General features: G+C 39.4%; 5 protein-coding genes across 22 annotated transcripts in view; 2 read left to right on the top strand and 3 right to left on the bottom strand.

Moving 5' to 3' along the window:
* Positions 1-8,366, top strand: part of LOC143377543 (uncharacterized) — a 9,331-nt gene extending 965 nt beyond the window's left edge. The window contains exons 2-8 of one of the 7 annotated variants that reach the window (XM_076828934.1): positions 157-3,916; positions 4,040-4,114; positions 4,213-4,382; positions 4,475-4,650; positions 4,725-4,935; positions 5,012-5,155; positions 6,333-8,366. In XM_076828934.1, the coding sequence (XP_076685049.1) occupies positions 205-3,916; positions 4,040-4,114; positions 4,213-4,382; positions 4,475-4,650; positions 4,725-4,935; positions 5,012-5,155; positions 6,333-6,485 (4,641 nt within the window). In that variant the 5' untranslated portion in view covers positions 157-204 and the 3' untranslated portion in view covers positions 6,486-8,366. Of the gene's footprint in view, positions 1-156; positions 4,115-4,212; positions 4,383-4,474; positions 4,651-4,724; positions 4,936-5,011; positions 5,156-6,332 lie in introns of all 7 variants that reach the window. The other 6 variants (XM_076828933.1, XM_076828930.1, XM_076828928.1 and 3 more) reach the window with 6 other exon arrangements.
* LOC143377553 (kappa-scoloptoxin(11)-Ssd1b-like) lies at positions 5,142-6,178 on the bottom strand. Its single transcript, XM_076828954.1, has 4 exons — positions 6,024-6,178; positions 5,765-5,953; positions 5,498-5,704; positions 5,142-5,409 (listed from the first exon to the last, which is right to left on the bottom strand). The coding sequence occupies exons 1-4, from the start codon at positions 6,129-6,131 to the stop codon at positions 5,212-5,214; spliced, it is 702 nt and encodes a 233-aa protein (XP_076685069.1). The 5' UTR covers positions 6,132-6,178; the 3' UTR covers positions 5,142-5,211.
* Svil (Supervillin) lies at positions 8,197-19,586 on the bottom strand. Of its 7 annotated transcripts, none has more exons than XM_076828914.1 (26): positions 19,445-19,586; positions 18,780-18,962; positions 18,441-18,599; positions 18,277-18,365; positions 18,075-18,204; positions 17,754-18,000; positions 16,188-17,600; positions 14,579-15,297; positions 14,266-14,510; positions 13,832-14,178; positions 13,287-13,562; positions 12,936-13,195; positions 12,728-12,823; positions 12,483-12,651; positions 12,245-12,402; positions 11,926-12,167; positions 11,649-11,850; positions 10,953-11,569; positions 10,731-10,881; positions 10,500-10,651; positions 10,154-10,426; positions 9,728-9,851; positions 9,428-9,622; positions 9,082-9,356; positions 8,862-9,017; positions 8,197-8,791 (listed from the first exon to the last, which is right to left on the bottom strand). In XM_076828914.1, the coding sequence occupies exons 2-26, from the start codon at positions 18,958-18,960 to the stop codon at positions 8,705-8,707; spliced, it is 6,963 nt and encodes a 2,320-aa protein (XP_076685029.1). In that variant the 5' UTR covers positions 18,961-18,962; positions 19,445-19,586; the 3' UTR covers positions 8,197-8,704. The 7 variants fall into 7 exon arrangements, 6 of the variants coding, with proteins under 6 accessions (XP_076685029.1, XP_076685026.1, XP_076685030.1 ...); XM_076828911.1 differs by having other exon boundaries at positions 12,936-13,212; positions 13,304-13,562; XM_076828915.1 differs by having other exon boundaries at positions 9,428-9,508; positions 12,936-13,212; positions 13,304-13,562.
* Positions 19,563-25,249, top strand: Vir (VIR_N domain-containing protein). 6 transcript variants are annotated; one of them, XM_076828939.1, is made up of 6 exons: positions 19,563-19,700; positions 20,222-20,317; positions 20,408-20,520; positions 20,608-20,977; positions 21,047-24,692; positions 24,828-25,249. In XM_076828939.1, exons 2-6 carry the CDS (start codon positions 20,264-20,266, stop codon positions 25,118-25,120), a joined length of 4,476 nt encoding a protein of 1,491 aa, XP_076685054.1. In that variant the 5' UTR covers positions 19,563-19,700; positions 20,222-20,263; the 3' UTR covers positions 25,121-25,249. The 6 variants fall into 6 exon arrangements, with proteins under 6 accessions (XP_076685054.1, XP_076685052.1, XP_076685051.1 ...); XM_076828937.1 differs by having other exon boundaries at positions 19,566-19,700; positions 20,218-20,317; XM_076828936.1 differs by having other exon boundaries at positions 19,569-19,700; positions 20,090-20,317.
* Positions 24,793-27,710, bottom strand: LOC143377547 (pentatricopeptide repeat-containing protein 1, mitochondrial). The gene is made up of 4 exons (XM_076828944.1): positions 26,039-27,710; positions 25,653-25,958; positions 25,412-25,586; positions 24,793-25,007 (listed from the first exon to the last, which is right to left on the bottom strand). The coding sequence occupies exons 1-3, from the start codon at positions 27,509-27,511 to the stop codon at positions 25,470-25,472; spliced, it is 1,896 nt and encodes a 631-aa protein (XP_076685059.1). The 5' UTR covers positions 27,512-27,710; the 3' UTR covers positions 24,793-25,007; positions 25,412-25,469.

Genomic DNA, 27,710 nt, shown 5'->3' with positions numbered 1-27,710 from the left:
AATCAGTAATCTTTTTTCGCATAATCTAGAAATCCGAGTAAGGTTATGGTAGCCATTAAGAAGTTTTTTATTTTACCCTATTCGCATAAGACTAGACAATCCAATTATTTGTAAGTAGCGCCGTTACTGGCATTAATCTTCAGTTCTCATTAACAGGACGATCTCTGGTTTCTTGAATAATGGTAATGAGTTTGCTGTTTTACCATGGAACAAGTAGATGAAATTCAGATTGATACCTTTGAACCAGAATCAACACCGACAATATATTTATCCTCTTCTTTAGAATCAGAATCGAGTAGCGATCATGCGATAAGAACGGAGAATACTCCCGAGCACGAAGAAAGTAATTCGAAAGATTGTACAGGCAGCACGGTCGAGGCTGCTTTACCACTAACCGAGCGTGCTATCAAAGATTCGACCGATGAAGTGAAAGGCAAGGTGGTCGAATTAAAAGAAAAGCTTATCCACGATGTGGATAATGAGCTTAAACAAGCGACTGCTGGTAAAGATGTACGAGTCGATGCTGATCAGAGCGAAGAGAGTAAGGCGGCAAATGAATGTAGCCAAACAGCAGTGTCGATCGGTGGTAAGAATGATGTAAAATGTATGGAAGGCGCATCTTTAAACGAAGAGAGTACAAAATTTTCGAACGACGTTGAAGCGCAGAGTACAGTTAAAGATCAGAAAACTTTGGAAAAGCCTGATGTTTGTACAGTGATAGACGTAGATACCGGCGACGATACTAACGCCCAATGTCAAGAGCTAATTAAGTCGCTCAGCCAGACTTTCGAAAGTAAAGACCAGTCTTTGCATGATGTAGACGCAGACACAGATTTGTCTAAGCTGGTCGATGGTAATTCGGAAGTTATGGTACTAACTGTAGAAACGGTACCGCTTAATGATTCGAATGAAACTATAGAAGAAGATATTGTTGTGACTGTACACGAGAAGGATGTTATAGTAAATTCTAGCGAAAGCAAATTGTCGGGCACGGGAAAAGAAGCCAAGAAAACTGAAATCGTGAAGGAACAGTTCGATTTGATAGAGTACAGCCACGAGAGCGATGGAACTATAATAGAAGTGATTTCAACAGAAGTTATACACTCGGAAGTTCCCGAGACATGTACTCAACTGAGGAACAAAGAGACTTTGAAACGTACCACATCTGAGGTGGATTCCGTAACGTCGACAACTCCAGAAATCGTTCGCAAGCCAGAACTTGTAGATAATGTTAACAGAGAGAAAGCCCAGACAAAGTGCAACGCTAGTAGAGAAAATGACGTAGAGGATGTACAAGTTCAGACAAATGATAAAGTCAGGACCGAAAGCTGCGATAGTTCGGATAAAAGTACTGGGAAAAAGGACCTTGTTCATAGTAATGCTACCGTCGCGCCGGAGCATGTAGATAATTCGAAAGAGGGAAGCATATCTGTAAATGAAATAAATAAAGTGGGAGCCGCGACTAAGAAGAGAAGCGTGATCCAAGATATTTTTGATGATTGGGGCGATGAGAATGCGGACGATTTAGAGAATGACAGCCAGTCGTCGTCGAAAGTGCAAGACACTGTAGAAATTGAATTGAAAAGTTTATTAGACGATACAAAGACAGCTCAGCCTATGGAAGATACGGTGGTGTTAGTGGAAGAAGAAGTCCGTCGCACGGAGAAGGAGCCTGTTACAGCGGCTAGAAAGGTTGCGGAAGTTGTGAAAGGTAATAAGGAACTGCAAATATCAAAAGAACAAACAGATAATCAAAGTATAGTAAAGGAACAGTGTAATATAAAGTCGTCGAATAAAGACCAAGTAAATTCTCCAGTATCGCAGAGCTTTGGAAAGTCTCTAAGAAATACAACGCACGATTCGGTTGCGATGAGTCAAACGTCATCACAGGCAAAAATTATTCCTCCTATCATTCGTGGTCGTAATTTGATTAGCCAAATAGCTACGCCGGCCGAAGTGACAGAGGCATTAAAGGAGCGACTTCGGGAGAAGCAGAAAATTGTGGAAGCGCCACCCGGGCCTGATATATTCTTTGTTAAAAAACTAACTCAGAGATTATCGAGTAAACTAGCTGGTGGCCCAATAAGTTCTTTGCCAGCGCTTATACCGTTGCCTCAGTCTACTACTCAATCATCCACTCATTGTGAGAAAAGACAGACGGATAACGTAAATACGGAAACCGAGAAAGAAAGCACCTCTGACAACAAAGAGTTATTAGCAATTTTAGAAGGCGACGTTGATCCTGATTGGTCAAATTTGAAACCGCCAACTCTGACAGAAGAGGGGAGGAGTTCGGGGAACGTCGAGCAAGCTGATCATAGTGCACCGCCAAAACTTGATCCTTTGGTTGAACGAGAGTTAGCATTGAAACAGCTTCTGGAGTTACCGGTCACGCCAGTTAAAAAGAATCCATCGAAGAAAAAGAAAACATTTAAGCCTGCACCGATTAAGGCTTCTAACGAGGTTCAAGCAAAATCCACACCCGAAACAGAGAAGGAGATAGTTAATATTGATTTAATAGATGATATGGCAGATCCACTCTCAAAGGATATAACACCTGATTCAGAATCACCCCCCATGATGACTGAGCAGCAGATTTCAGAAATGAATGCTGAGTCGAACGCGAAGGACTTGCGGTACGATGAGTCAAGATCAGGTAGGAAACGAAAGCTTACAGAGAAAGCTAGAGAACACGAAGAGCAGCAGAGCATCGTGAAGCGTCAGAAAGTATACAAAAGTAAAGTATCATTGAATAAAAAGCAGCCTCTAGAGAATGAAGCGCAAAGCGCAACCGAGGCGAGCTTAACAATCGAGAATCATGTGCCCGTAGAGAATACTTTGCCTGCTACTGCTGCAGATAATGAGGCTGACATTACGATAACAAAAGAAGTTACGAGTAAACAGCATACAGATCAAGCAGACTCAACATCGAACACACCCGAGAGCGCACCTTTAAAACGTTCGAAGCAAAGTGTTAGTAAAAAGGGCTCGCAACCTATCGCTAAGAAGAATCTAACTATAAAGAAGATATTGAAGCAAAACATGTCTTCCAGTAAGAAAGCGGTTGCCTTGAAAGCGAAGTTGAATGCGCCGACGAAAAAGTCTGGATCAAAAATAGTCTCGAAATCAAAACGATCGGCGGAAAATAGTAGCGGAGATTCTAAGCCAAAGAAAAAGATCATAAATGAAATAGATAGATTGCTTCAAGACGAGGGTGTTGTAAATTTACTGTACGACGTGGAACAGCCAGACAAGAAACGGCTGATTCCTATCACTAAATCTCAGACGAAAGTTATGGACCTACAGAAAGTACAGCGCGAACTTAAGATTAGAAAGAAATTAGTACGCAATGCCGTTTTAAGATTACGCACCTCGACGTCAGGCATATCAAAGGTGTCACCGAGGTCTAAAAGGACCTCTATATATTTAAGTGACACGCAGGCAGACAAGAAAGTTGGAGAGCAAGCTACATTAACGAAGCCAACGAATGTACCATCCCAATCAGAGTTTATCTTACCTGCGAAAATAAGGAATGCAGCGGATGCGTCAGTTATAATCAGGAGACATTCGTCTAGCTCGTTTTCCAGTGCGTCTGGGAGCCCCAGAGTCAGCATTGATAGTCCAGAGAAAACTGAGACTGTCAAAGCCGACGAAGGGGCTTCTCACTCGCTGAGATCTACTAAGAGGAGACATTCGCAAGAAGAGAGGGCGAACGTAAAGAAAAGTAAAAAGAAAGTTGTACAAAAGGTCGACGCAGAAAATACTGCGGCTAACACCGTGGAGGATAAAGCAAAGTCCAAAAAGTCGGATTCAAAGAAAGTCGATAAGAATTCTAAACAATCGGAGACTACCCTAACAGACGAAAGCAGTAGTGCTCCGGGCAAAGTTATTACACGGTCGAATGGTACAACAACAGGTAAGATAACATCAAAAACCAAAAAAGCTGCAAAGAACAAAGTTACATTTGCTAAAACAAGCGAGTCAGATAACAATGAAGAATTTCCCAAAGGAGAAGATGAACTTTCAGCCTGTCTTGCAGAAGCTGCGACTGCCCTTTCAGTGGTCAGTGCTGGAAATCGATCTGGAAATTCAGCGGCCAATCGTAAAAATAAAGGTGAAAACGCTGATCTAAAAACATTCAAAGCTTACCGCCGAATATATTGCATTTACATCGAAGATATAAATTACCGAATGGAAACTCTGTTTTTTCAGTAAATACAAATACCACGAAGACGTCGGAGGTGGACAACAATAAAACGAAAATAGAAACGCGAAGCCAATTCAGTAATAAAGAGATAAACGTACGTCGACACGGCAATCTTGTACAACTAATACTAACTCCATCGTCCTCATTGAAAATAAGAAATGCTCTTACACTTCAGGTAACAGAATTTAGGAGAACATCGTTAATTACATTCTCTTACGTATACGCAAGTACTTTATCTATGTTCTAATGCCTGCTTTATATTCCCAGGTGATGCAAGAGTTTCGCGAAACATTATCAATCCTGAAGAAAGACGACGATTGTAGAGTTGTTTTATTAACATCAACAGGTAGTAGCTTCTGCGAAGGTCTCGAACTTTCTATGTTATTGCACACGAGTAAAGAAGAACGCCGAGCTCGCGCTCAGGAAATCGCGGACGCCGTTAAGTATGTAACCATTATCATGCAGCGTGTCGTGTTTATTTAATTGATTGAGAATCTAATTTGTTCTGTCTATTTAGAGACTTTATAAAAAGTCTGGCATCATTTAATAAACCTATTGTTGCTGGAGTTCAGGGCGCTGCGGTTGGACTTGGGGTAACGATGTTACCATTGTTTGATCTTGTGATAGCTAGCGATAAAGCAACGTTCAGTACGCCTTATGGGAAATTAGGGCAAATCGCCGAAGGCGCCGCTGTCTTCACGTTGTCACATATATTAGGAAGTGCAATTGTATGTTCATTGAAAAAGAAAATCTTAATTGCCACGTTACTTAATAAATGTAATCATCGAATGCTTCGTGTTGCAGACAAGTGAGTTACTTTTGGGTGGTAGAACTCTAACAGCTAGCGAGGCACTGCGGGCTGGCCTTGTTACTAGAGTACTGTGGCCGGACAGATTTCAAGTTGAATTATTGCCGACTTTAAAAGCTATGGGTGAACAATCTTCGCAGGTCTGTACTTTACATCCTTTACATTTTATAATACAATTATTACTTTGACATAAATGTTACAATGTTTCGCGCGCCTTAAATGGAAGACAGTAAGCTTTGTAAGCGGGACCAGAATAAAGTAGTTCTTGAACATTTTCCGCGCTTCTGTCTCGGAAAATACACAAGTGGTTTTCTGGGCAAGTACATCTGTAGTACGTTGAGTATAAGTCGGAGCGTATGTGTCCACAAAATTCATACGTATAGCACATTCGTTTCTGTATATCGAGAAAGTAAGATCTCATTATAACACATACGAGATTACAATTACAATATTTTGATATACTAGTAATCTTAAAGACATACCTTGATGCACTTGAACGTTTGCGTGATAAGATCGTTTTCTTCGTACGTGTATTTTTGAAGCTGCCAGTAATGTGATTCTGGACAGACGCAGCTTACAGTTACGTTATGGAGTATTAAATAAGAATTGTTTCTGTCGCTTTTGCCGTATACTTTGATCGCCTCTTTCTCATACGTGCATGCATCGATCCCTGTTACCGGGGCGCAGAACTGTAAAAAGATAATATTTAATTGGCAAATTTGATTGTACGATCTGTATCCTTTGTGTACCTCCATGTGCGATTTATTATTAAGCGGAAGGGACGAATTTCTCAGTTCCTTCGTCCATTGCCATGGGCACTCTTTCCCCTTAGGGCAACGGCAAAGCCTTTCGGTTAAGCTAGATACCCAAAATCGATTGTGAATCACATTACATGCTTCGTTAATTTTACATTCGTGCAAATCACTTTCTCCGTTGATCTGTATTAACATCACATATTACGCATTACTTTTCTGTTTCTCCGGTACATGACTTTTAAAGAATACGTACACCGTCGTAATATTTGAGCGTAATGTTGTTTAATTTACTGCTGATGACAGTGTAATAGCCGAGACATCTGGTTACTGTGAATAACAGAAAATAAATTAAGACGGACATTTCGTAAATGCGATCAATCCTCCGCACTATTTCATAGAGTCGAAATTGTGTCACTACTAACAATAGAGTAGCCGATTCTCGCTCCCGCATCAGTTATGTACACGCAGCGGCTAATTAATATTTATACCTCGCGCCCTGAATCTCCTCCATTTGCATATGCATCGAAAATTGCTAATAAATCTTCTATCTATTCGCTTTCAGTCCATGGAAGCCACAAAGGCTTTACTGCGCCACAGTTTACGGAAAAAGTTGGACGCGGCATTAGAGTCAGAGACGTATTTACTGATCCAGCACTGGTGTTCCGCGGAGTGTCAAACTGCCATAAAGGCTTACATTGACGGGAAAGTCCAGTGAACACGCAAATGGTAATAATATAAATTCTCTGTATGTCTGATTCAATTACTTGTACTTTATATATAGAAAGAAAGAGTGTCGAGAATATTAAAAACAAATGGAATTATTTTAACGGAGTATTACGCATAGCGGTGAAAAATTTTATAATGTAAATACATATTCGCCATTTGTTATATATAATTTGTATATGAAATTGTACAATATATCATTTCTTACTGAGACCGATGGTTTCGCAGTTGGCTCTCACATTTCTAACAGCAGAAAATAAATTCCAGCATTATCCTTAATGCGGATATTAAGTACTGCTCGATCTTAACCGATTACTTTGTCACGGTACAGACATAAAATACAAAATAACGGCTCTGTCGAAATATTTTTAACAGATACTTCAACATTATAATTTAGAACTGTCAGCAAAGAATTTGACTGGGAAGGATCTGTAAAAGAAACTTATTGAAGGATAAAATTATGTGCTACAGATACCCAAGATTCGTATGGAAGTACTAGCAACATATTTCAACGCTACAAACTAGCATTATGTAAATCGGGTATGAAGAATAATAACAGGATGAATTAATTTGGGAGACATTAAAGTGAGAAAAGAAGTCGTGATTCTGATGTGTAAATTTGCATCAACGCACGATTATTTTAAGATAAGACGTATAAAATATTGAATCATTCAATCAGATGAACTATTTTAATAATTAGATTATTTAGACACATAGATTTACTATACTAATATATATATATATATTATATAATATATATATATATATATATACTTTCCGTAGTACGTTATTATTGTTATAATTAAATAAAAAAACGACCATTGTAAGCATTGTGGTGGATTTGTGTTCTTTGCTATATATTAATTGACAAATTTTGAACAGAATATGATCTCAACTTACGTACGCGAAGTTGACATACGATTCTTTTATACTCGATGTACTGTCGTGCCTTGGTCGATTTGTAAAGGGACAAAGATGTGTAGGTATAGATGAAGAGACGTTTGTAATTTACACTCACAACACAGAGAAGCTACAGTTCAATGGAGCAGCCCAGGTACCACTTAGCAGGAATCGGGAAGATTCGGAGACAGTGAAACTTTAAATATTATCTCGCGTGTCGCTTGAGAACTTCGCGCGAGCACACAGAATTCCCGCGCGCGATACGGAAGACTGCCGACAAGTATTCTCTCTCTTACTCAACTGAGAATAATGGTGGAAAATTAAGAGGGGCTCGACGCCGCCCATTTCTGTGTATGTATGAGCATACAGAGGCAAGTAGCGTCTGTTCTGCTCCATTGAATTAAGCAAAGCGTATTCGACTGATTGTTGCAAATATTTGAAATATGCTGAGCACTCTTTATTCTGTTTGTTAATAATTATGCGTTGCTGTATCTCGTTTAAAAGAATAGCTTGGATTGGATATGCATATTCCATATTATTGATATATGTATAATTATGTTACGTATATAGAGTTCTGATTTTATCGATGCATTTATATTAAATATAGTTTACACTGAAAATAATTACTGTATTTCGCTGCGATATTATGTAAATTATAAATAGAAAAGAGAATGTAAGATAAAAGTTATTTTAAAACGATGTTAACGGAGGGTATAGTTTTTTTCGTAAAATTTAATGACGCCGCAAGTGGGATTTGTATGATGCTTGATTATTACAAGGGACTATGAAATAAGACTCAAGGCAACATTGAGAAATTTCATTGAATACTGTTCAAAAACACAGAATATGTTGTAAAGAATACAGTCGCTCTTGTACAAATGTTACACGTGTAAGAATAAGCCATTCTAAAACATATTGTATTATCAATTAATATAAAGCCCATACAAATATAAAGGAAATATTCACAAGCCAATTTACGTTTAATATGTATTAAAAATATATAATTACCTATCTATATATATATGTGTGTTTGTGTGTGTGTATATATATATATATATATATATATATATATATATATGCATATATAGTTATATATACTATATTTCAGATAATAGTAAACATCTTCAACTGCATTATTATATTAAGTTCTTCGGTCGATAGGCAACTTTAGGCGTATTTCAAACGCGAATCCATACATTGAGAAGTTAAAAAAATTGATGTTATAAACATTATAAAATAATTAACGAAAATTTTATTAGACGCTTTACAGGGGCAGCTATTGCTCGTAGGTTCGGCACCAGAGGCGTTTCATCAGAACAGCCCTATCTCTTTTTTAACATTCATTTGCTTCCAAACAGGGAGCTCTTGAAATTCTTCCTTGCTCATTCCTAATAGCTCCTGCGTTAAAACAAGCATAGTAAATATTTTTCAATTACAAATAATGTAAAGTGTAATAAACAGAGCTAACTTGAAAATGTTGCTGAGACAGATACAATTCCAAATGTGTGGGATCGACACCTTGCGGTAATGGTCGTTGTAATAATTGAGCTGGGGGATACGTGCTCTGCGTTAATCGAGCCAGCTCACTCTCTACGGTTAACACCTCTCCAGGATTTCGACCATCCTAATCATCGATCATTCGTTTGAATTATATGTAATTTTAGCGAGCTCGGTAATCGTACAAATACCTCTATGTTCAATCCCGCGATGTCGTCGCGATACGTCCACGTGGGAAATAAATTTATAAATTGGAGAGGTTCGAGACCAGCCCAGACTAGATAAATCGGAAATTTCGTAGTTTCCGAATGAACGCTCTGCCAGTATTGCATAGCCATCGTCATGGCAGCTCTCCTTTCAGCTTGCCAGCGAACTGCTTTACTGCCGAACTGATCCTCTCCCCCGGAATCGGGCCACCAGCCTTGCCATATCCACAATTCGTGCTTGTTATCCAGCACCAGTAACGCTAAGACCATAATGATCAAGTTACAGCCTGCGCGTTACAATCGATTTCGGAGAATTATTCGTACGAATTACCTGGTTGATTAACTTGATACAAATCTTCCTGTAGAAAAGGAAACGGAGTCGGCAAAGAAGCACGATGGGGGCACAGTATTTCTACAGGTTTAAATTCTTTTGAAATGCTTGATAAATGAAACAGTCTTGGAGTATGATTCTGTAATTGATCTTTTTCTAACGATACGTACAATTTCTTATTCATTCCTCCTAAAGCTAAATAATGAACGACGTCATGTATTCTTTATCGTATTCTTTATCATGTATACAGTATGTATTCTAATATCGTACGAAACCACATGTTCTCGGGCTTTTACTCACCACTGAAGAACTCCTCCGGTTCCGTTCCTTCATTAATTTCAAGAATGTCTACATCGCCTTCGGGTGACAAGCCAGTTTCCAGGGGCCGTTTCTCTTGCAATCTTTCCGCCGCGTTACGTGCATTCTAGAAACATGTTCCTCATATTAAACAAATGGGGACAGATACTGGTCTACAGATTGCTAGTCACGTCTATAGCTACTTATACTTAAATTTCATTATATCCTGATGTTTTAAGGATTCAAACGAGAGACATGATGAGAAAGGTGAGTAAATAGAAAAACAAACGAGAAAACGAAAACGCTCTTGCTACTACGAATTCACGTGCCTAAATTGCCGTTGCTTAAACAACTTTGCAAGTAGGCGAACTCATTTTCAAGTTCTCTGTTACTTTTCGAACGTTGTGATACGAAGCTTAAAAGGAATACCTTTTTAATATGAGGTAATGAATTAGATCCATGCCACACATAAATTTTGTCGTTTTTAGTGTCTAGTAATATAAGAGAACCTCTGCTCCTTAACTGACGAGTACTACAAGGGATCTCTATTAAAGACACCTCTGACTCTAAAGTACCTCGACATATGTACAACCGCCACCGTTCGTCGCATTTTTTATCCATTTTCTTTCCACTGTGTACGATCATTCCTCCGGAAAATAAATTCAGAAATGCGGCTGACTCGTGTCCTTGAACCACACGAAGCTATAAGAAGATTGAGTGAGTTTGTATTAATTATCCGACCACTACCTTCGACCAGACTTAAGCAAATAATTACCTGGGGCGCTTGATCGTTATCTAATTCGATAGTTAGTAACGCTGCAGCACCTTGCTCGTTTAAAGACGCACTCTGCCCTTGCCAGATAAAGTAAACCGATCGATCACGACCTTTCGCAGCATGCTTCGAGGGCAAACCACTGAGTTCACGACCTACGTACGAAATAAGATAACACGTTATTACAGTTCTAAAAGATTGTTAAATTAAGACAGGACATGCTCGGGAGCCTACCAGTAATTGTAACTGAATACATCCAATGTACAATGTAACTATCTCCAGAATAAAATTGTCCGATAGACGAACTGTCCAAAAGAGTGTGTAAGAATTCATCGATATGCCATACTTCCACGCTCGTCGTTGCGACAACGTACTGTTTCATTAACTGTCGAAGAAGCATATTGAAAGATGATGCATTTGAATCATTTAAGCAGTGCGCTCGTTAATCATAATTACCTCGTTGTCATACCAGCCAGTACCCCTACCCAAGTGACTTCCTTCAAGGATCAAATCAACGGGAGTAGTGTTCTCTTCTAATAGGCTATTAATATTGCACGGCTCTATAGTTATGGTCCCATCGACTTCCTCCGAGTTCTTGCTACCGCGAACTCGTATTATCCCAGACACGTTTGGCCAGTCGAGGAACTTTTCTCTGAAAAGTATCGTTTCCACGTGTTGCGTCAGCTTAGCGAGCAAGCACCACTTAGGTCTGTCTTTAGCAGATTTCAAGTCCGCTCGGGATGTAGTGCGTCTGCCGATCATCGAAGCCGCGCTGATTGGACACACGGTGCATTCCGAATAATCGTATCCCTCTTTCCACATTTCTGTAGCAAGATGCGTGGCGACTCTCTTCTTGGCAGCAGAAGCCCCCTTCCCGCTCCATATGTACATTTCGCTACCGAAATCGAACACTAGCACCTTGTTCGGCTCGAGCATCTCGATTTTTGGTATAGCACCCCAATACTTCTCAAGAGGCACCAATTCTTCGTCTTTGATGTCGTACACCATATTTGTATCTATCATAGCGGTTTCATAGAGTTCGTCCTCGTCGGGATGTCCACCATCGATAACTACTGTTAAATTTACGTGTCAAAATTAATTTCTACCGTCATCCGCTACATTCGCGCGAGATGAAAAGAATAATCCACTTACCATCCACGGTTTCATTGTCAACGCCAAGATAATTCCAAAACTTTTGCACCTGACTTTTCGAGCAGGTGATTTTATCTTCGTTAATAATGATAACTTGGGATGCTTGAGTACCAAGATCTTTGTTTTGCTGTATACTCATCGCGATCTCTGCGCCGCGTGCCTTTTCAATAACGTTACAATACTTCCCAATGTAGTTAAAAACCTTAATTGAAAAGAAACAGTTAATGTACCATAATACTTTAAAAGAAATATCGTAAAATAACACTCCCTTAATTACCTCCGATTTTGTTACTAAAACGAAATTGTCACCGCTATTTACACTCTCCGCGATTGGCTCGATCAGTCTCACTTGCACGTGACGTCTGCCTTTAACTAAAATCAGCATTAAGTCCTTGTATGGCTGTAGCTTATTTATCAGAACATTCGTCTCTGCTACGTTCCTTAGTGTCACGTTACTAAAGTCTTCGGTTGAAGCTAGGCCAGCTAGAGCTTCCATAGCTAAAGATGAATTTTTTGCCACTGCAACAATCGCGATGCAATACTAGAATAATTGAATATGATCAAGGGGGGTTTAATAATGCGTCAGTAAGACTTACGTTTCTCAACGTTCAGTTGTCTCATTACTTTCTCCGCGATACCAGTCCGCACTTCGGTGTACTCCGATTTCAAATCTGTACGAGCTGCGAGCGCTTTAAGAGGATTTCTGGACACGACACGTCGCCGTTGTATTCGTATATTGCGCTTGTGAACCAATCTGTAAAAATACAAGCCCTATGAATACCACAATTTAGGACGTAATTGGCGATACTGTCTGTTAGGAAAGAGTAAATTTACAATTCGGATTGCGATGTAATTATATCAAAATCGCTCTCATTTAAATCAACAGATTCGGCCTCACATTTCTCTAATGAGATTCCAGTAAAGAAGGAGGTGAACGTTTCATCGTCGATCTTGGGTACCGACACAGTTGGTGATACATTTTTCCCTGCTTTATATTCTTCCCCTGTGAAATATGTAAATTGAAATGTAATTAAAGGGAATGCTACTCGTGCAACTTATAGAAAAAGCTGCTCACTAACCGCTGTCTTCGCTCGAGGGCTCAGAAAAGCTTCGTCGTGATTTAGTGCACGAATCATTGCTCGGACTAGTTGGCGTAGACGCATCTGTCGCGTATCCTGAAAACACATTCTGAACTTTCAGTAATGTTATTTGTGCTTCGCAGTAAAATATCTTTTATTCCATCAATTAAATCCGGGAATGAATCGACATTAATTCAAATAATATTACCCTTCCTCGCTCTGAATCGTTCCGGGCGCGGTGTCTTCTTCTTCCACTCCGAAATATTTCCAGTAACTTCGATGAGCGGCGAAGACGGCCCTGATTCTAAATTCTCTGATTTCTCTACTTTCATTTTACCGGCTACCGTAAACTTCGTTGCGTCCGACGCGGATATTCGTTTCTTCCATCCCTCTGCGGCGGATTCTAACTTTCCAAGACGGTCGGCAAGTACACCTTGTTTGATACTCAGTTCTTCTTTATTAAACGTACTAGCACACAATCCATCCTAATTAATTAACGTTTCGAACGATTGAGATGTGCGCATATTTAATAAGATAATTTTAATGTAAAGAAACTAACTACAGAGTGATATTCACCGATATATTGGGCGCTTCAGAAGCTACGCGTCGCTTCCAATTTGTGTTACCGCTACGTTGAAGTGCGGCTAATCGATCTGCGATACTCATACTTGGACCATCATTGGTATCCATTGTCGGTATCGCTTGCGTCGCACTACGGCATAATCCTGGAAGAGCTATAGCATGTTGTCTCTGTATTGATGCACTACATGACTCACTGTCAGTGCGTTTATTGCTAATCTCGTGGTGACTGGCGCTCTTCAGCAACGAGGTGCACCTGTACGCACGTAATTAGAATATACGTACACGTTTACACTAACACTACTTTACATACTGTAATCTTATCTGTACTCATAGCATCAAATACAAAATTCTACGTCATTCAGTATTCACACATGATAATGAACACCATACCCAAGAAACACAGGTAGGCATTTTCATAATTTCGAGAGTGCGCTTAAAATTACTTATTTCGACATTCAAATTTAATGTGCGAGAGCAAATATTTATTGCGATCGATGAATATATTAGCATGAAATCTTTTACCTGGTTTGCTTTGAAAAAATAGACTGTCGATGGGATAGTACGTCTTCGTTCTGAACGTCACATGCTTCATGATTTTCAGAGGATACCTCACCATCTGACGTTCCAAGTATTTCTTCGCTATTTTTAGTGGTCGCAATTTCAGTACAAACATGGCTCATGCCATCTATTGCAGATTTGATTCTTGTTCTATTTAATTCGTCCTGAGTACTATTTTCGTGAGAAGGCACTGTATACGTTTGTTTAGTTTCATATTGCCTACCTTCTTTACAGTTATCCTTTTCCACGCTGTAGGCACAATCCAAACTGTACTGCGCAGAGTAATCACTTTCTATCGCACAGCCCACCACCTTAATACGAAATCTGGTATCAGCATTAATGTTCCTACTTTTATTTAAATTCTTCTCATCTATCCCATTCTTAATATCACCACCCACCTTTCTCTCTTCCAATTTTAAATTAGACTTTAATATAGAACGTGGTAAATCACAACTCTCCGACATCTGTTGCTCCGACTCCTCTGATTCCTTCTTAAGTACGGATCTTATCAACTTCAAACCTTCGAGCTCTGGACTTTTTGATCGGGACGCACCATGCGTATGCGATGTTACAGGCTTCAAGATGCTTTTTGGTAAATCACTTTGAGAATGATTTACTTGTTTGTGAAGCTCTTGGGAAACAGCTGCGATATAAATGATCTATTACTATCCCAGCTAAGTTAACATAATTCATTACGCGAGTAGTACTTACTACTATCTAACGAGCATTGATGACCAGCATTCAATGGAGATATTCGAGACGCTACCTCAACTTCTTCAGATGTAATTGGCTGTGTTTTATAACGAGCACCAGGTCGTCTTCGCGAATGCCTCTCTAATTGTACGTTATTTGATGTCGTAGTCTTTTCAGTATCGATCTTTTGATTAAATAGACGCACTCGGTCTGCCAAGCTTAATTTAGAAGGGTCGTACTCGTCATCGGCTGCACTTGAAATATTTTCTGTTAAGCTTGACTTTCTATTTGTTGTAGCGTTACGCTGATTCTGTAAAACTGCCTCCTGCACTTCTTGGAAAGTGACTGGCTGAGTGTTGAATCTATCGTTCCCTTGAAGTTTCCGTTCTCTGTAACGTTGTATGCCACGCGAACCCTTGCTTTGCGTCTTCTGAGATACAGCATCCTTCTCTTTGCTACTTGCTTTTTCTTGCAGAGTTTTGAAATGCAACGCCATTTTAGAAACACTGCTGCTGTGATATACACCATTACTTTCTCTAATGACTCCGTCATCCTGTTTCTGCGAAGGCAATGTCTCATTGTTCGTATATTCTTTGTTATCAGTCATTTCGCCAGAGAGTGTAGTATTGCCACTATTATTTACAGTAAACCCATGCAAATGTACTTTATTTTCTTTTTCGCCTTCGAATATTGTCACACTCTGATTTCTCTCCTCTGCAGACTCCTCTACTGGTACGCTGTAATTAAATGTAATACTGATTCGTTGAACTATCTCACAGGATTTAAAAAGAAAGCGCTCTGACTGAGCTATCACAGAATATAATAGCAATATACATAATACTGTTGTACGATGCAGGTGCTATCGCTACACTTGCAATGCGAAAAACTGTAACTCCTAATCTAAATATATGCACAAAAAAATATTTAACGAGCACTTGTTTCAGGGACTTACGCATTTTTTTATCTTAGCAGCTTTTATTTTGCAAATATTACGAGGAAGTGCAGAACAAATTAGCTTAGAGCCATATTTGTAAGTCTTCAAATCGGTAACATGGACATCGAAAGAAATGGATGTAAAAAGTCATGAAAAATTATGTAAAAGGAGACGCTAAAGCACTACCTCAAATCTGACTTAACTTTTAGACAAGTGTACAGGTTGTGTGCATGCTCTGATTCTCTGTTTTCTGGTAGCTTTCAGAATTGCTAGGTGATCTATAATTAAACTTGGCACAGATTCAAAGTCTTACTAAACTTACATATTACTACGTTAACTAAATGTGTAAACAAAGGTCTACTATAAGATATTGCAAATTAACAACACTGCTAGTTAAAGATATACTGTTTAAGCAAATGTTATAATTGATCATTCATTAATCAATGTATACACACAAGAATAATATTGCCATAATAATAATTATATATATTCTACGTGATTCATTAACCCATGTAATCTTTACTTTCCAAGTAAGATTTCCGAGAACACAGTTTTATTTCAAACATGAATAACAATTCTGAATTGAAAAAACAGCTTTCGCAAGATATTTTTACTAAATGTATAATTTACCAGCTTCCCGCGGTAAATTACTTGTTACAGATATACGTTTAAAAAGAAACTTGTGTTACATACCTATTCAATGTATCAAAAGAAACAGCAGAAGCATTGGCACTCTCAGCATCCGAAGAAAGGTCTGTCTTTAAATAGTTACTATTGGTCGTTAATCTCCCTTGTGACGGTTCTGGTAACACATCGCTCATAGCAGGTAACTCGAGAGACCTTCGTTTGTTAAGTACACCAGTGAATTCGTTAGGACTATTAAAGGGCTGCACGTGGCCTACAGATTGTGTCCTCTTTCGTAAAAATAAATCGGTTGGTTCAGTATATATGTCATCGTTAACTATTCCTTCATCGTGCAAGTTTAAACGGACTCGTGATTCGTTGTCTCTACTTCCGGGTTGCTTCAATATAGGTCGTACAGGATCATTTTCCAAGGTTCCGCTCGATCTACCTTGTACAGCACGATTCCTAAGCATCGACAGCTTTTTCGGCGACGTTAACTCTGCCTCGTAATTACATTCATCCTGCGAATTCTTTCGAGTACACTTTAAAATAGTCTTCTTGGGCTTATCGTCATGCTCGTCCGATTCTGTGCTGGACTTCTTCTTCAGAATTGGTCGTGGTTCCAGAGACGGTGGATCGCTACCGAACGATTCCTCTCTACTGTGCTTCTTCTTCAGTATTGGCCTCACCTCGGAGCTATCAAGTATTTCAGGACCACTCACACTTGTTGCATCCATTGTAATGGTCACGTGATGATTGACACTACTTGTTCGTAGGCTATTCGTGGATTTCCTTTTAAGTATACCCTGCGGCTCCGAAGAGCCAACTTGGCGGTCTTCTCTATCGTCTTCCCTAGACGATTTGCGCTTTAATATGGAAGTAGGCTGAGGATCCGGGCTCTGATCTCTCTTAATAATTTCGTCCAGGGACGAGCGTCTTTGATTCTTTAGTATCGGCCTGAATTCGGAATAAGCATTATCAGTAGAAGAGATATCGGGCGAGCAGCTACGGCGTCGAAGTATCTCACTTTCGTCCAAGCTGCTGCGCTTTTTCAAAATACCATGTCTCTTGTGTGTCGGCTCCACTACGGATGGTGAGAACGTTACAGGCAAGACCGTGTGATTAGAATTAGACAGGCTTTGGCCTGCTTCGCTGTCGGACGTCTTATGCTTTAGAATCGATACCGGTGCATGCTGGTGGCTTAAAGACGCCTCTTGAAAATACTCGTCATTCGTTTTCTTTAAAATAGAACATTTTCTCGGTGATGATTGTAACGCGTGCGCATTACTTGCATTACTTTCTACGTTATTAAAACAATTTCCTTGAGACGGCGTATTAGCCGAAGAGTTCTCCGACCGTGTTCCATAATTTGTCGATGAATTCGCCTGCGACGCAAGTCTTTCCACGCGCTCTATCGCGGACTTCGTTAATGCTGTTAACGCATCAACTCTTCGCGACACTTCTGAATCACTATGGCCACCACTGTTACAAAAATGAATTTTCTATTAGCGTCTGCCTTTGGTACGAGATTAACAATACGTAAAGAGAATCGTAGGATAACAGAAATAGTCGTTAGGATATAAATCACAAATACATATAGATAAGCATTCTGCAGAAGTGTACAAATAAAATTACCTAGTTCGTTGTACATTTGAATACTTAGTGCTTGCAAGGGGATTAACAGAAGGCAATGTAGAGGTTTTTGGATGATTTGTAACGCATTGAGTACTAACTTTCTGGTAAGCCACTTTTGACTCAAGAGGCTTTTTACTTAAATTAGTTGTTACTTGACGTTGATTACTAGGATTTGAAGTAGATATTGTATCGGATATGTAACTTTGCTTATTTGATTGTCTTCTGGTTCGTCTATCGCTATATTCAACTAAAAATACATATCAAATATTTAGTACACATTAACTCGCGATTAACGTATAATTATGTCATCAGATCACTTACACTGATTTAAACCATCTCCCGCTGTTGCTTCTGTATGAAGCGATCGATTCAAGTATGATTTCCGTTTATAACTTTTATCTCTCTCTCGCGTAGGATTCGTAGTAGTACTGTTACTCGATATCGAATTTTCCTGCGCACATTGTTGCATATTATATAATTCCACATACTGATATCTATATTATATATGAAAATAAGTACTCACATCCTTGGCAGACAAACTAGTACTTGGTCGGAGACCTACAGGAGCAGAAGTTTCAGACATACCTAATTTCCTTGACACTAATGTACCACCTGTGTAAATAAAATAAATATTAAACTCCAAATGTAACGGTTTCTCTTAAATTCCAATTTCAAAATTAAGCTTACCATTAGGCGACGTAATCGAAGCAGCTCTTAATCTGGAAGCTTTAGTTTCACGAATCTGCGCTGTCTTGTACGATGTAAAGCTCTTGCTACCCTCTTTATTTTCTGTCCTCGAAATTAAACGAGTGCTCTTTTCCAGCATCGAGCTGCGACTCTTATTCTCTGTTCCAAAAGCATTAAGAAACATTGGTATCAAATTGAAGTGCATCGCGAATACTTTAAAAATCAGCGTATTGTTTAGCAATTGTTTTCACCTAAACGAACTGCCGCCCCGTAAATCAAATTCCCCGAATGTAAAAGCTAATAGAAAGCATATGAAAGTAACAAACAGGATGTGCTTACTGTTTACAGCAGGTGTTATGATCTTTTTAACTGGACACTCTGCACTCCGTTCACTATGACGCGTTTCATTGCACTGAGAAGAAACATTTTGATTTCCTAAACGTGTGGAATTATTTTCTGTGCCATTCGAAGGACTTTCTTCACTGGCTGCCATTAAAACAGTGGCCCCAGTAGCTACCATTCCTACAAACAGATATAGATCACAGACCGACACGTTTAAACACGCTTTTCGTTCGCTTAATTGTACATACATAGATTTATTTCATTTCTCGAGGGCCGAAAGTAAAGGTCGTTTAGGAGAATATACCATAAATATGGAAATGGAAAGTTTCAACGACTTTTAACTATTCAAATTTAAGTACTCCGATTAAGTGAATAAATAATGATGGTGAGCGTTTCGAGAGTAATCCATTTATTCTTTAAGAATTTTAGAACATATGTCTGCACGGTACAGGGTCTAAAAATAGTCCTGACAAAAGTTTTCACTTGCTTGAGAAATGAAATTCGACCGTACATATTGTTACAAAAACATCATAATACGAGCGATCCTACTGGAAAGAGTAACAGTCGTGTTATCAAATTTTTTAAATAACAATGTGCAAGATATTTACAGTGTTTCGATGGTGTACAGTGGGTATTATAACAAAAGCTCCTCTCACACTTACTGATCTAATAGAACTTTTGTTTCATCGCAGCCATATCACGATTCAAAACAAATCTACAAATAATCGAGAACGCAGTCAGTGACGCAGATGAGTTATGGTCGTTATCACAGCTATTCAATAAGTACTACTTATAAAATACATATAAAAAGACGCCCGTATCGGATGGATGTATAAAATACGCGATGTCTAAGCTTTCATTGTGAGCGAACGAATGTACAACGGAAAGAAAAATTGTCTCGCAGGAAGGATTGCACAGGTATTAGTCATTACAATTTCTCTCATAACGAAGTAGAACGAATAGAACCGAAGGTAGATGTCACACAGAACCAGGTGGCGTTACTTGAATCTTAAATCCAATGAAACGAAAGTACCACCACATAGCAGCGAGAAACGGTGTGTGTCAGTGTGCGTGCGTGTCTGTTTACATCAATCTATTGTAATACAATTATTTGAAAAATTCTTCATTTCTGATTTTATACTGCAACTTTAGGTTTTAATTCTTGCGCGCTTACGTAACATGTGCTCTTTAATATGAATTCAACATTGCGGTTGGAATTACATTTTGTAAACAGCACGTCAATGGCCCACTGACAATAATACAGTCTTAGTTGTAAAATATTTAGAATCGGCTTTATCTAATTTTAGTTGCAAGTCAAAGCATCTCGACGTTACTTACTTCTTTTGTATGTACACGACTGAGTAAAATAAATAGTTGAAGCAGACGAGAATAATGTTGAAACCAGCGATACTAATTTAATGTTTATTCTTTTAAGGAAGATGCTACCTCAAAGTGTTCTTCTGTATTAAAATAAGCAAGAGATGGATAACATAGAATTACTATTCTTCGATACATTTTCGCATGACATCTCAGAGGTGAGCGCACAATTTTTTCACTTGCTCTACTTCGTTTGTCAGGATGTCAGGGGTAATAATTTCAACAGACACTTGTTTTATCTCTTTCAGGAACTAAATTTAGATTTAGTGCAATTTCCGAAACCTGTTTATATTAGCGAAGTTAGAATTATTCCATTAGGGGCCAGAGTCCAGGCGGATTTTCCTGGCGGTGTCCGTTTAGGGTGATTAATGATTGCTTCGTAACTGTTCTGCGTGTTAAAGCGCAGAAGCTATGGTCAGTGTTATTCGATATTTGTTTCTAATTTCAGGGCGACGAATCCATCACAGTTTGAAATTGAATTTTTTGTAAATGATTTGAGTAAACCTGGTGCCTCTACGTTTGAATCTCTGGGGGAATTGGAATATAAACAAAATATTCATATTCAGTTAGAATGCGAGAGGAAACAGATACCAACGGATGGATTAGTGTTAAGAGGATGGTATACCACTATTACTTTAGCTGTATATGGAACATTGACAAAATCTTTGAGCAATCCGCAAGAAGTTATTAGCTCAGCTGCCGGCTCTGCAGCTTGCGCGACTGGATTGGAGGAGGTTGCAGAAAATACCCCCCAAATCTCGGAGCAACAATCCGAGTGGTATTACGAGAATCAAGCTCAGACAAATTCAAGCGTAGGTGTACGTAATATGAGAGTGACCGCTGATTTATAAAACTTCATTCTGACCTTAAAATCTTTGCACGTGCAGGAAACATGTGTAGCAGCAACGCCACCGCCTCCTATACAACCGATACAAACTGTAGAATCCTCCAGAAATTCAACATCAGATACTGGAAAGACAGAAGCAGGACACTGGGAGGAAGATGCTACAAATGGTACAGTGAAATCTACGAAACGCCCTTCTTCACCGCCATTGGAATCTTTAGTGTCTTTAAGTCCTGAATCTATATCGGCTGAGGAAGAAGAGGCGGAGCACGATGGAGGTGAACAAGAAACAGGAGAGCCATTCGAGCCTATATTATCCGATGAAGATATAATGACCGACGACGTGCCAGCGACTACCGAATACGAATGTGAAAGCACGCAATTAAGTGATATTTATTCTTTAACTCCACCCGACCTGCTGGAGTTAGAGAAGCCAGTAAATATTACGGAAGAATGCGTTATCAATAACGAGATGTTAGAGAAGATACACGAGATATTTCAGTCTTTATCGAAATCGGTATTGCATTTTAACAACGCATCGGGTCAAGAGAAAGAAGCATTCGTTCATAACTGTGAGACTTTATGCGCGATACTTAGCCCATTTCATTTGGATAGCACGGATTTCAATGATCTGAGCAATATTGTAAACGCAGGTTTAGACATGGATCTTGCTCGCGCTCAACCTCAGCCGGCATATAAAGTCCGGCACGTAAAAGTTGGCGTACGATTAGCGGAAGCGTTGTGCAAACTCCCGCAAGGTCCGGACATACTGTTACAAGTAGACGCCCCTTATAAATTATTAGCGCTGTGCATGCGTGAGAACGTGGCGCTTCCTGTGAAACTTTCCGCTCTTCGTACATTGGACGCTGCGCTCATAAGTCCTATAATTGTTCAGGAATTCCTTAAAGTGAAAAGTAATCTATATAAAAGTGTTTTGCTGATGTTGGACACGGCTAAGTTAGCGAGATTAAAGTACGCCTTGAGTTCGTTATTACGGAAAGTGCACACATACGAATTTCTTGACGAAATGAAAGAACTCGATGCGGTGGCTATTATCGAATTGACAAACACGTATGTATGCGCGCCCACGTTAATGGCTCAACCGAAACGCCAGCTTCCAGCCGGAGCCCAGATGGAATTTGAACGCGAGCAGAATCGAAATCCGCGGTGCCATCTGATAGCGTACTTCGAGCATCATAAACTTCTATATCATATTGTTCTTGCGCTCACTTCTCCAAAGTCGGATCTGAACTTAATTAAATCTATCCGACGCTTTCTTCTACGCATTTCCGAGACGAAAGAAGGTTTGTTATACTTGCTGAAAGAACCGGAAGTCACGAAATTGATTTTGAAAGCTTTGAAGTGCGAATCGCCTGGTGCAGGATCAGTTTTAGCTTGGCGGCTTCAAGTCGTACAGTGTCTGTTACGTTTAAAGTATCAGCCTTCCGATTGGATGGGTTTAAAGAAGCTTCATTCTTTCCTAATATTTCCCGAAGGATTGCGAGCTATTGTAACGGTTCTCCCTACGGGAGAGTTCATCGATATATTAATCCCCTACCTGCCCGATCCGAATCTTTGTGAATTTTCGGCAGAGATTATATCGGCGACGATTCGTTATTCTGATCGAGTAGAGGTATTCCAGAATCGTGCAGCCACTGTTTTAGAAAAATCGCGAGCTCAGGCTGTTCTAAAAGATGTTACATCGTATATAACTACGGCAGCGCAGCCCTCCCATTGGAATTATGGAGATGTTTCTCCGCTAGTCGCGTGTATTAAGAAAAGCGCTGATAAGGCAGCCTCTCTTCCGGGACAGTTAATCACGGCATGCAGGATATTATATTACCTTATTTTCCCTTCGCATAACGATGTAGACCTGATGGAGCATTACATCGAGCTAAAATATAGAAATGCATTGACTCAGTTATTTGCTGCCGATGGTTTAACAGCTCTTATCGCGGTTATGGCGAATATCTCGGAATTTTATGAACAACCATTTTTGCACCGTGCAGCGCTGACAGGTCGAAGAGGCCTGGCATTGGTTGCCTTACTTCTTCCTTGCGTAAGATTGACAAGAGCAATGCTGGAGCGGCTTGTAAAATGTATGGCGACAGATTTCAAGGATCTGACAGCCGTAGCACCATTGCTAGGCGTGTATTCATTAGTTGAAGCTATTCCTTCTGTCCAAATTGTTCAGACTTTGTCCGAGGAAATAGTGGGTACGCTTCTAGTATTCACGCAGGCCGTAGATTCAGACGGATCGGGAAACGTAGCGAAATCATTGTGGACACAAATGTTAGGCGAAGTTCTGAAGATGGTGTCCCTCAGTCCGTGTAATTTTATACCCGGCTTGAAACTTTTATCGAGATTGCTGCCACCCGTTCTAACACTGAACGAAACGATAGCTGAAGACGCTGCTCGCGTTCTGGGCCTTAGAAAATTATGGTCCGCTCACTTACAGGCTCAAGCTAATAATTTAACTGAAACTTTGCGACTGCTTTGCGCCAGCTGGAACAATGATTTATTAGTCCTGCTTTCAAAAGTGTGCAAGCAATTAAGTGACTTAGCAGCACCCACGGCGTTACTCGTAGGTAGATGCTTGTTAGATGGTATAATAGCTGCCACCCCCTTAGAAAATAATGTGCTAATCCTCGCGCTGCTTAGCGAGCTCGCGAGGCACGCGCCTATGAAAGCTACTTTATTAACTTTAACTAGTCCTGCATCTAGAGCCCAAGTGAAGTCGGATCAGAAATATCCACCTGTTATCGAAATGATGTGCACAGCGCTGAAAAATACAAGTGATATTAGAACGCAGTACGAGATCCTCGATATTTTCGAAACATTGTGCGACTGCACGCTGAGTCTCATGCAAGAAGATGTAAATGAACCGCTCGAGAAAAGGCTAACGCATTCAGTACCAAGTAAGGAGCCGCTGTTACCTATTCTGGCAGCGCTCATCGATATATTAGCGACTAGTACAAAATTCGAAGCCGAGATACTACAAAGTACCCTTCGCATACTGTTATCTCTTAGTAGTCATAACTATGGTTTATATCATGTAAAGAGCTGTTTAGAAAATAATCCCGACGCGTTGCGATCGTTATTAGAGCATATTTCTGTACTGGAGGATCCTGAAGCTCAACCCGCTGTGGATTTAACTATAACGTTCCTAGAAAATCTAATTGCATCTGAATCACAGGGAAGGTCTTTGTATTTACGTGTACAGCAACTGGCGTCTCTAATATCGTGGGATAAAAATGATCATCCTTTGGAGAAGATAAAAAGAGCACAAGAATTGCTGGAAATTCTGAAGTCGGCTGAGGATAAAGAAGAGAAAGAGCCGATCCCGGAAATGCTAGAACCATTATTGCCAACACCAGAAGCTCTATTAAATCAATTCTCTCAGCGATGCTTGGGAACTCCGGATCTTGTTTCTAAACGACCAAAGAAATTTGCATTTATGTCACCCAGTCAAGCATCGAACGAGAACACTGTGGACTTACTGACTCTCGCGGCTGATCTACTGCCGGTTGAGTTTAATTTATTAGCAGAAGCTCAGAATCTGTGCTTAAAGGCGCCGCCCGATGATGCTACGCAGCCGTTACAATCGAAGACTCAAACTGACGATCAAGAAACTAGAGACATTCAGAAGCAATCAACATCTCCTGTTTCTAAAGTGAAACAACCATTTGGTGAGTTAGAAATATAAATTTATTACGTAACTATCATATTATAGCTAGAAATCTGTAGTATGGTACAAAAGTCTCATATACCTAGATATCTTCTAATAACTTTTCTTTTCTTTTCCCTGTTGCTTTTTTTTGCAGTTACGCCCATGCGAGGTAGAACACAATTTTCCAATTCTTTAAGAGGTGGTCCAGTTGTGGGAGGCGTGGGCAGAGGCGCGGATCCATTTAGATCCAGGCCGCCCAACACCTCCCGCCCTCCATCTCTTCATGTCGATGACTTCGTAGCGTTGGAAACGTGCGGAGCGCAACCAACAGGACCTACGGGTTACAACAAACTTAGTATCCGCGGAACCTGCCCTTCACGTGCGATTAATTCAGGAACGAGGAGCCGGCCTTGGGCGCAAGAAACTCGGCCTCCTTATCTTCGCTAAATTCAGTAACTTACAATTTTAGAAAGACGTAATGTCTATCGATAATGTTGATTTTGTAACTTACGGGTTGTAACGTAATTAATAACTTTTTAATAATAAATACGATCGAGTATTCATTTCGATTCTTTATTCATTGATTTTATACTTTTCCTTATTTGGCTTCCGAGAGTTTCGAATCACGAAAAAAAGTGCAGTTTCGAAACTCGAAACCTCCTTGGGTTTCGAGGCTTCGACGCTTCGTGATACTACCTTATCAAAGATGAATCTCTAAACTATTTCTCGTTTACTTACAATGCTATTAATTTCAACTGTACATTCGTCCTTTTATAATTATGTTCAAAGTAGATTACTATGAGAGTTTAGCAATGTCCTCTCTTTGTACTTTCTCATTCCATTCATCGTAAAATAGTTTAAAATGGTTATAGTCTTTCTCTAGCGTCCTTAGTTCTTTACGATTGTATCTAGTCTGAAATAAAAATATATCATCGTAAATAACATAAGTTTGAAGTGATTCTGAGAATAATTTACGCACCTTCTTTTTTAGAAGTGCTAATATCAGCCTCTCAAATTTTGTTAAAGTGTCTAATATAAAGGTGGATGGTTTAATTTCGCTTTCCAACATATAATCCATCAGAAATTTTAAATAGCGAAAGTCTTTATGGTACGCCGCCCTGTGTATTAGCGTCCCCAAAATTGTAGTATTTACTTCATAACCAATATTATTCATTTGTTCTAACAGTTCCATTCCATCATTAAGTTGGGTGCACCCAAGGGCGAGTACTCCAAAAGTTATAACATTTGGCGTAAGATGATGCTTTTGTACTTCATAAAGAACCTCCTGCATTAAAATATGAATTAATGTTACAATATTCAAATAGCAGACTGCATTACCAATTGTTCAATAAAATAACAACTTACTTTCGCCTCTTTATACGCATTTCTATTGCTTCTCTTCTTAATAAGGATGTTATAGAAAGTGATATCTACTTTAATATTTAGCTTCTCAATATATTTGAGAAAATATGTTTCTGCTTGTACTGTGGGTGGAATTAATTCTAGGAGCAATGTTGTTGTTTTAATATCAGGTGTTACATTATCGCTTTTCATCCGGTTTAATAATTTTTCTAATCCACCGAATAGGATCAATCGATTTTGCTGTAATACATCGTTCAAACTTTGAGATGACACTGCGAGTTTCTCATCTGTTTCTGATAGCTCATTGTCCTCCGACACAAACTTCCCGGACTTGCTTTGCAACTGCTTTTGATTGGCCACAAAAAAGAAAGTAGTTACAGCTGGCGGGTGATCTAACAAATCAGGTTTTCCAGTAGCATTAAGTTGGATTTGGGTATCCGGCAATCCTGGTAATAAGGTATCATTTACTTTTAGTTCCCCGAACTTTGTATCTCTGATGGCTCTTAAAAGAAGATTGTAGTGAATTACAGTTGGCTTTACTCTGTTTATTCTCATCTTATGCCACAGAGTTAAAGCATATTTTAATCCATTCTCTTCATCACTGATCGCAGCATGAAATAAACAAGCGTATAAATCGCTTGTAACGAGACCTTTATCCCTCGCTTCATCTGCTATTTCAAAAGCAGCTTCGACTTTATGATGCCAACTGTAAGCTTTAATAAGAGTTATGTAATGAATCTCGTTTAAAACGACGCTTTTCTCATAGAAAAGTTGCCTCAGGTAATGCAAGTGTTCTAATGCACTCGTTGTATCTTTGGATACAGCGCAGGCATTAATTAAACTATTATATATCGCCGCGTTAGGAAGTAGAGCGCGTTTTTTCATTTTATTGTATAGCTTAAAGCATTGCTTTATATCTCCTTGCACAGCATGTGCCCGAATTAAAAGACTGTACATATATAAGTTAGGCTGGTCACGATTTTCTTTCACCAGATCTAACACACCTAACGCCAGTTTCAAGTTTCCTTTCTCGATATGAGACTTGATAAGTTTAGAATATTGGCCAGGACTTAACTTTCTCCACTTTGGAACCTTGGCATCGTTTTCTGTATATCTTTCTTCTTTTTCTTCTTCTTCATCCATCTCAACCCTCTCATATTTCTCGTGTGCAAGATCTCCGAAGACATCAGCGTCCTTTGGCACGTGTACCGAACAGAATGTTCTGCTGATACTCAACCGCTGTGAAACATTTTCTTTCGTAGGCGTACAGAGGCCATCTGTTCTATTAACTCTCTTATTGTTGCAGTATGATGTGAAAACTAAACGTCTGGTATCGATATTTGTATAATAACTATGGTTACATGTCCTCAGTCCATTTACACATTGTTTCCCCTGTGTGATGCTAACATTAGAAATATCAATATATCCGACAAGAGTCTTTGACTTCAGAAAAGTATTCGTCTTTGACAGAAGCATATTTCGCGGGCTAATTACTTTTCATTAATCTAATACAGGGAAATACGCTCTTCCTCTGATAAATGTTCAAAATATAATTCACATACGTCTGTGTGTACATTTCCTTTCGATCGCCACTAACGAAACAACGATAAGAACACCGGTCGACATTCTAGCCCTTGGATTCGTTCTATGGCGGTTACCAAAACGCACGTATTAT

The sequence above is a fragment of the Andrena cerasifolii genome, chromosome 16, assembly GCF_050908995.1.
Source record: "Andrena cerasifolii isolate SP2316 chromosome 16, iyAndCera1_principal, whole genome shotgun sequence".
In the NCBI taxonomy this organism is placed as follows: domain Eukaryota; kingdom Metazoa; phylum Arthropoda; class Insecta; order Hymenoptera; family Andrenidae; genus Andrena; species Andrena cerasifolii.
This window is presented reverse-complemented; position numbering and strand designations above follow the sequence as displayed.